The sequence below is a fragment of the Polyodon spathula genome, chromosome 24, assembly GCF_017654505.1.
Source record: "Polyodon spathula isolate WHYD16114869_AA chromosome 24, ASM1765450v1, whole genome shotgun sequence".
NCBI classification, from domain to species: Eukaryota; Metazoa; Chordata; class Actinopteri; order Acipenseriformes; family Polyodontidae; genus Polyodon; species Polyodon spathula.
This window is the reverse complement of record NC_054557.1, coordinates 20,447,020-20,455,405: the sequence shown is the minus strand read 5'-3', so window position 1 is coordinate 20,455,405 and position 8,386 is coordinate 20,447,020. Positions and strand designations below refer to the sequence as shown.

The 8,386-nt window shown below is 39.6% G+C and overlaps 1 protein-coding gene across 1 annotated transcript; it reads right to left on the bottom strand.

Moving 5' to 3' along the window:
* Positions 1-445: 445 nt before the first annotated feature.
* LOC121298665 (sialoadhesin-like) lies at positions 446-6,740 on the bottom strand. Its single transcript, XM_041225834.1, has 8 exons — positions 6,609-6,740; positions 5,439-5,810; positions 4,233-4,520; positions 3,633-3,896; positions 2,505-2,768; positions 1,946-2,048; positions 1,421-1,586; positions 446-1,108 (listed from the first exon to the last, which is right to left on the bottom strand). The coding sequence occupies exons 1-8, from the start codon at positions 6,652-6,654 to the stop codon at positions 1,022-1,024; spliced, it is 1,590 nt and encodes a 529-aa protein (XP_041081768.1). The 5' UTR covers positions 6,655-6,740; the 3' UTR covers positions 446-1,021.
* Positions 6,741-8,386: the final 1,646 nt, after the last annotated feature.

Sequence of the window (8,386 nt, the reverse complement as noted above, 5' to 3'; positions counted from 1 at the left end):
ATTAGTTGAAGAGGTTTGTAGTCTAGCCATCTTGTAAGTTATTAGATAAAAGCACATTTGGTATATTGATGATACTTTATTAAAATGTTGGTGATGTTCACTGTTAGTATAACAACCAACTCTCTAGAAAAGTTGCATGCTTCATTTTAAATAATCAAAACACTTAGAAAATCACAAATAAAATGTTTGTTAAAACTACATCAGCTGTTTCTCAACCCCGGTCAACCCCCCCCCCCCCCCCCCGTCTGCTGATTTTCATTCCAACTGAGCTCTCAATTACTTCACTAAGGCCTAAATTGAACTGATCATTAGACCTTTTTAATTGTTTTCAGCTCTTTTAACAGTTGCAGATTTCAAGTTAGCTATGACATTATAAAAGATACTTGAACTCTCCAACTGTTTAACAGCTGAAAACAATTAGAAACTGTTTATTTAAGCATATTATCAGTTCAGTGAAGGGTTTAGTTAAGTAACAGAGCTCAGTTAGAATGAAAACCTGCAGACACAGGAGTCCCCAGGACCAGGGTTGAGAAACATTGGTCTACATGACACAACACAGGCGTACAGATTCTGAATATACTATTATTGAGAAGCATAAGAACGTAGCAATGGAACACAGAAAAGTTGAAACTATTTACATGCCAGTGATCAATAATGGCTTTTTAGTACATTTTAGATTTTCTATCACACCATTCGAATAGAGGCTCTTTACTAGATACGCAACTGACAGCACAGGCCAAAGTACCAGACCCTGAGGTTGAAGTCAGGTTTTTCTAACCTGACCTTGGTGTCAAGGTGTTGTATTTTAAGGTAAAATATTGAGTAGTATTTATAATGGTACATTTGGTGTAAATATGGATTTGGAAAAAGGATTAGAAGAAAAAAAACGAAGACAGTCAGGAGTTCCACAGGGCTTGTGTCTGGATTGTCATCTTGATCGGCCTGCCCGGTCTAAAATATGGATGTCCTACCAGTAGGCACGTAAATGGGGAGTTGATGGTTCTTCCGTACTTTTTGTGATTTAGAGCACTTCCAGATACACAGGGCACTCCGTGGCACTCACGTTTCCTTCTCTCACCTCTCTGTGTCTCCAGGCAGCTCTTCTATGCTGTTTCAATAAAAATACAAATAAAAGACGTTCATTAGTATGGCTCTGTAGAAAGGCAGAAGTGCCCTGTGGGTATCCCACCTGCAATCTTTTTTTTTTTTTTTTTTTTTTTGGAGAATAAAATCAAGCAACAGCAATTTTCCTATTAAACCGTGGAAAGTACCAAAACGTCTCAAATGTAAGCAGATCCAAGTTAGACCACATATAAAAGGCATCGTGGAAATGTGTAAACGCTACACCAAAAGAGGCAGAACACCACCCCGTTTCTCAGCTGGACTCAAAAGTTTTGTTTGCAAATCAATTCAGCTGTACCTGCTGTGTGCGTACGAAACTAGGCGTGCAGTTTTCATACAAGATTTGGTAGCTCCCATTGGTATAAACGGGGTTGGCCTCTGTGCAGTTCATGTACAGAGGGCTGCTTTCTTGGTATATGCTTGTGCCACCAAGACTGTACATTCTTGGTTGATGTATAAAGTGCCTAGGAGAGAGAGAGAGAGAGAGGAGCATTAAACACTGCGTCATTCTATTAAAAATTTTTTTGTTTCCAACAAAAATGCACTCATTAACATCATAAACCAGAAAATGTATAATACTGTTTTTACTACACCTGGACAGGTAAAAACTCGACTTAGCTGTACCTGTATTACAAATGTAATCCACATCAGTCTCAGCCTAGGGTGTGCACAGGGTGGGGGGGGGGGGGGAGTAATTCCCGGACAGACATCCTCTCCTCCACACCCACAACCTCACACGATCTGCATAGTCTGTTCTTCTCTACCACCTGCATTGTATTACTGCAACGAAGACATAACAGAGGCCTGGGCTTGGCTCACTTACCTGCCCCTTCTCTTCCTACAGCAAAACACGGTTATTGCTATGAGGAGCAGGAGCAGGAAGGCCAGCCCTCCAACAGCAGGAACAATCTTCCATAGCAGGCTCTCTGGTAAACAAAAAAAAACAGGCACCAGCCACTAAATAATGCGCTACAAACACCTTTCACGTCATTGTATAGCTGGGGCCAAAAGTCGCCTAGACATAATTAAAAAAAAAAACTAAAATAATGATAATGTTATGCCTATTTACAACGTATTTAATGTGTTAATCTTTTTTGCATGATATAACCCTAACCCTTTTCTGATACAATTGTGTACCTACATATATCCTGCAAAAAAAGATTTCCACATTGAGTACATTGTAAATATGCCTAATAACATTGTAATTATGTACACATTAACATTGTAGTTATGTAATTAACTACAATGTAAATACGCAGTCATTAAAGACACCAAACGTAAAGTGTTAAGGTTTCTAATTTAAACAGCTAATGTTAATCTAGAAAGGCGTTAATTGGTGAACTGAAATAATAAATGACTGTGGCTTGTCTGAATGAACTCACCTTTGACGTGGAAAGGTAGCATGTACACAGCTTCTCCGTGCTTGTTGAATGCAGTGCAGGAAACGTTAGTCTGAACCTGCAGTGCTCCGATCAGGACACTAGTCACCCAGTTACCGCTGCTCCAGGTACTGTGATTGAAGCTCTGGGCACTGCTGTTCACAGTCCACTGGATCTGTGCTGGAGGGTTCGAATTCACCAGGCAGTGGCAGACCATCTCTCCAGGGCTGAAGGTGCACTTCGATTCTCCTATGATATCCGGTTTGTCTACAATGCAAAGAGTATTGTATAAACCTCTTGGATCATCTCAGCTTGCGGTGCGGTAATTTTTATATTCGGTGACAAATTAAATTACTGCCCTGCACTTTCATCGGGAGTCAAAATGATATTAATGATAGGATGTCAGTGCCCCCATGCACTGTGCAAATCAGTTGTCAAGACTGGTTTGCAGAACATAATGTGATGTAAAGCCATCAAGTACACTAAGCAGTTAAAATGGTTCTTTAACCCAGCAAAAATCCAAATTACAGGCTGCTGTTAAAAAAATAATAGGACAGATAAGATGCTAGCTATTCGATGGACGATTGCTTCTGGTATTGGAAGAGTCTAAATGCCCTTGGTGTTAACGTGATTTGATCTAAGGTCAAAGTAAGTTCCCTGTCTCTGTGTCTGTGTGTGTGTGTGTGTGTCCCACAAGTAAAAAGGATGACAGCTTTCTTGCTTTTGCAATGAGGTGCATGAAACAGGGTTTCAAATTTACTGACAGGCTGGATCTGGTCATCCAAAATGTCAATTTCCTCCTTGTGAGTCACTCTTAAATGTATTTTAAGAAGAAACCGTTTGATCAGCAAGCGTTCAATCCCTTGTGTACCCTGAAGAGGTTAAAGCCGCCCTGTAAGTCAAATGGTCTGAATCCCAGGAAGCTGACGATTAAGTGAGTATATAACTAAACTAACACAACATTACAAGTGCTGATAAGAGGGAAGACGATTGGCTTTAAAACCTTGGTTAGCTTTTCCTCTAAGCTGGGGGGGTCAACCCTGGTCCTGGAGAGCCGCTGGGTCTTCTGGTTTTTGTTCCACCCACGTTCAACACCAACATTTTTTTTTGGGGGGGGGGATCGGCACTTACATTCTACATTTAGGGATTTCCTAGGAGATTGGGTTTGCCCGATTTTGTTCTCGGCTGTGCAGTAGAACTGTACTCCACGTGTCACGTTGGGGACTCGAACCTTCTCTGTGTGTCGCTCCAGGTCGACTGTCTGACCACCCTGGACCAAAAACCAGTTGTATCTGGAAATGGGCGGGTCTCCTTTACTGCTGCAGGACATTGAGACTGAGGAGCCTTCTGTAATATCGCGAGTCCAGACAAGAATCTCTGTGACTTTAGGAGCGTCTGCATGAATACATATACAACACCATTCATTAGATATTATAACAATAGAGGTGAATTGACATCTGTTTATTAGGTTGCCTAGTAACATTTTGTTTTGTGTGACATCATTAGATATTGATTCATTTTATGTGTTGCTCCTACACCACATTAAAGGGCACATTTAGTAAGTAGGACCCTCAGAGCAGATCAGTGAAAGACTTAACAGCAGCTTAAGCAGATTTTGTAGGTGACCAAAACAAAAAAAAACACAGACCAGAGACCTGGTATTGTTTATTCCACCTTCAAAGGTAACCTGCAACACACTTGCTTAAAGAAGGAGGATGCATTATTACTTACACTTGACGTGTAAGGGTCTGTGCTCCGTTGCATTGTTCCTTCCAGGATACGTCACCTGGCATTGTATCTGACTGTCTCGGGAGGAGGGCGTGAACTTGATTGAGGAGGTCACCGCCCATGTGACCTGCTGTTTGGCTGTGTATTGGAGGATGACTGTTCCATTGACTCCACCCCAGTGTACAGTAGGAGGGTTCGAAGGGCAGGTGTATTCTGTCGTGCAGTTCACAGTGACAGGCTGTCCCTCTGTTAAGACACCAGGGTTACTTATACGGGGTTTCTCTGGGGTCTCTGCAGAGAACAAAATATAGAGCGATTATACAGACATGGTGGGTTTTTGTCAAAACTAAAGAAACTTTACAATAGGCACAGTGGACTTATTATGTATGTCTTTCACCTGTTTCAAATTTGAAAAAGAACAAACTGCTGGCAAAACTCCCCAAAATTGCAGAAAACAAACAAATAAGAAAAGAGGAATTCAAAAGGTGAGCCAGAAAATAATAATTTATAAAAAATAAAAAGAAGTTAAGATGTTGCTCATGCTTCTTTTAAATATTCAAATGGAAGGAGCAGTTTCAAGCATGCTTTGGCACAGTTTTGAAGCAGGAGTGAATTGCAGGGAGTGTTCAGGTCAGGGTTAGCTTTCTAATTCTCCCTTTAAAAACGAAAGACCTTATAATAAAAACCCCATCCCAAATCACTGTATCTAAATTTCTATTTTCATTCATCGTGCACAACAGGTAATAGGTTACTGCACCAATATGATTAAAGAAATAGGAGCATGCTGAAAAATGTGCAGCAGTGTTCTGGGGTGCTAAAGGCTCAAATAGATGTTCAAAATTAAATAATCAAACTCCAAGCACTCACCAAATCCCAGCTGTCTTTATTATTTAAAAAAAAAAAACACTTTATAGAAACTGCATGAGAATGAACACATCTGCATGAGCATGAATTCTCTTATTGTACGGTTTCAATACAAATTATTTTTTAAATAAGATTCTATTGAAATGGATATAGGAATATGCAGATGAAATGCCATGCCCCCTGGAATCCTGCATTTGTGTTCCATTTCTAGTTTAATGCTACTCTGCATGCCCTGCCTACAATGGATACAAATCTGATTATAAATACATATTCCCATGTATAACATCAACACCACAAAACAGTTTAGAGACTACACTCCACTCCACTATGACCCAGGTAACTTACTCATAACAGCAAGTGTGACCATTTGATCGTGTAACTTGAACGTCTGTCCTTCTGCGTGGAACGAGATGTAATAACGTTTCCCATCAGCTGTCTTCACTTTGTCGATCTTCAGAGCGCAATCGCCAGACGTCAGGTTCCCAATCAGAAACGCTCGCCCAAGGAAACGAGCGTCTACCTGCAGTGGATCCACGTTGTACACTACGAGGCTCTGAAATATGTTTTTACTAGTGTACCAGACTGCTGTGATGGATGCTTCCACGCCTTTGGGGTATGTAAATGCACAGGGGATAACTACGCAAGACCCTTCTACCGCTGATATGGTCTCTGGTAGCTGGGCTGTCCACTTGGTGCAAGCACTCTTCCTCAGGAGTTCTAGAAATGACATAAAACACAGTGACACATGTTTCTGAAAAGCTTAAAAAAATAGACAAGGAACACCAATAAGTACTTGCATTAAATGTCAGTGTTTAGTATTTCTGCTTTAATACATTTGCAGTGTGAGCTGAAAAGCCTGAACTGTCCCAAAGAGCCCCAGTGAAGATGGAGTCATATGGGAACCCCATGCAGAATGTCCTGAAACACATGACTTTTCCTTTGCTGGGTCCCATGTTTTCCATATTTCAGCATTTTTCATTCAACCTTTCTCAAGTGTTGCTATTTATATAGAACACCAGCATTGTTACAGGTGGGCGCATGATCTGGATATGCTGCAATCCTTAGAAGAGACTTTTTTAAGCCCAAATCAGCAGGTATCCAAGTCAGTACACACATCTTGTTACATTTAAACTTTTTGGTTCTTCCATATATTCACAAATTTACAAAGTAAAAAAAAAAAAAAACAGGATCATAAAATCATAAAGGATGTTTACTTGACTTAGAATTTTCCAAAAGATAATTTTCCCCAGAACAATTTAAACACCTTGCAAAGACAGTTATGAATAACACAAAAAATTATTAGTTTCAAAATGTGGACTTTCTACAGAAAACATGCTGCTGATTACTGTTGCCGTTATAGATCGCAAATCTGCTTGCTTTACGATAATTTCGAAACCCCCCTTAAAAACGACCCCTACCCTTTGAGAACAGCTACCTCCATGACAGCGTTACGGCAGGTGTCATGCTTTTTGTTCCCTGCACATGCCAATTACAGACCAAGTAAAGATGAATTACCTTCAAACAAAACCCATTGCAGGAAAGCAGCTAAGACAAGCTTCATGATCTTCGGTGCTTCTTAAAACCAAAAAGCTCTGTGTGAGGGAGGTAGGGGGGGGGTGTTCAAGAACATAGATTGTCTCTCCTCCTAGAAACAGTGTCAGAGTGAAGCAACTATTGGATGATTCACTTGATTTGAAGCCATTTCGACACATAAAGTTCCTCATTCCCACTGCCCACAAGTTTCGGTTGAGCTATAGGAAACATAGGGAGGAGGCTGGAAAGATGGACTCCTCTCCAAAATCCCCTATCCAAATCTTGATTTTGTTTTATAAGGTGTTATAGGGCAGTACAAGGTTACAGTGCAAGAACAATATAAAAATACAGTGTCATTTACAGTAAGTGCAAATACTACTAGAATACAATATGAGAAGTAACGATTTAGGGTTGACAATTTGTATCTATAATGACATATTAGTAGTGCAATAGTGCAAGGATAGTGCATCAGCTGAGGCTCCAGTAAAACTGGGCTTTGGTCAGGCAAGTCCAGTGCCACAGTTTCATCACCTGTTGTAATACATGAAATGATTTGCCAAACTGTCAGACCCTAACTGCAATGGCATTACTTTGGCATGACATGCAAAGTTTGTGCCCAGTGTTAAATATAATCGTTTCTTACATTTTACAAAAGTATTCAGACTCAGCTACAGATTCCTGTTAAACTTTTATGATGCTGGAAACAATGCATACCCCATTCGTATTTAGTTTGCGATTTCATTATTTGTTCCTTGGATAAATATGCAGGTTACAGTGGCAGTAAAAGCTGTGTTATATAATTATAGAAAGAGAGCTGCAGCATCTGACTGGAGCTGGTGAGACCAGGACCCGATGAGTCACTGGCACGTTGGTGTTGATTTCCTCTTTTTGTCTGTCTATCAGCAGAGCGGATTGGTTTTGTAAAGCTTAGAGATACAGATCTCGCAAGAAGTTCACAGTGCAGACTCACAAGCTGCTCTTCTGATTAAGCAACAAGCTAGGTTATAAATAGCTGCATGTGGGGATTTTTATGTTTAAAGTTCAGTTCACAGAGGCTAGTTCCATATATATTGGGTTTAGTAACACTTTGCATTAAGTACCTCTATGTACTGTATATTTACATAGCAGTTACTTAGTAAATGCATGTTTTTCTTACACATAAATACAATGTTATTGTGCTTATTTATATGTACTTAATGTGTAAATCATTTTGCATGACATAACTCTAAACCTAACCCTATCCCAGCTAGCTGTAATTATAACCCAAACCCTAACACTTTTCTGATACAATGATGTACTTGCATAATAACATTGTAATTATGTGTAAGTACTCATGTATTTAGTAAGTAACTGCTGTGTAAATACACAGTACTTAGAGACACTGATTGTAAAGTCTTACCCACATTTCCTGGATAGGAATTTTTTAAATTGATATTAATAGGAGCTGCGTAGTCTTAATAGTAGTTAACCATCATAAGGTCATTGAGAGACTTTTTTTTCTTTATTGTGCAATGAAACAATAAGCATCTGCTAAGAAATAAACAATGGGCCACAAATTGCTTGGTCTTATATGATGCTGTAACTTGATACCTAGTGTATAAATGATATTGTATTTTAGTAATTGGTTAATATACGCACATTCAGCCTAACCCTAGCCCTACCTGAAAGATTACAGTGCAGTTTTACATTAATGCCTTTAATAATAAAATAAAATAACTTTCAGGACAACTAAGCATGCAATATTGTTGTCCCTGTGTTGA

Excerpts from the sequence above, each read along its gene's own strand:
- LOC121298665 (XM_041225834.1), bottom strand. The coding sequence starts at position 6,654 with ATGAAGCTTGTCTTAGCTGCTTTCCTGCAATGGGTTTTGTTTGAAG. Across the intron at positions 4,521-5,438 it reads GGTCACACTTGCTGTTATGA|AGACCCCAGAGAAACCCCGT; the intron begins GTAAGTTACCTG and ends TGTTCTCTGCAG. Across the intron at positions 2,769-3,632 it reads GAAATCCCTAAATGTAGAAT|ACAAACCGGATATCATAGGA; the intron begins GTAAGTGCCGAT and ends TTTGCATTGTAG.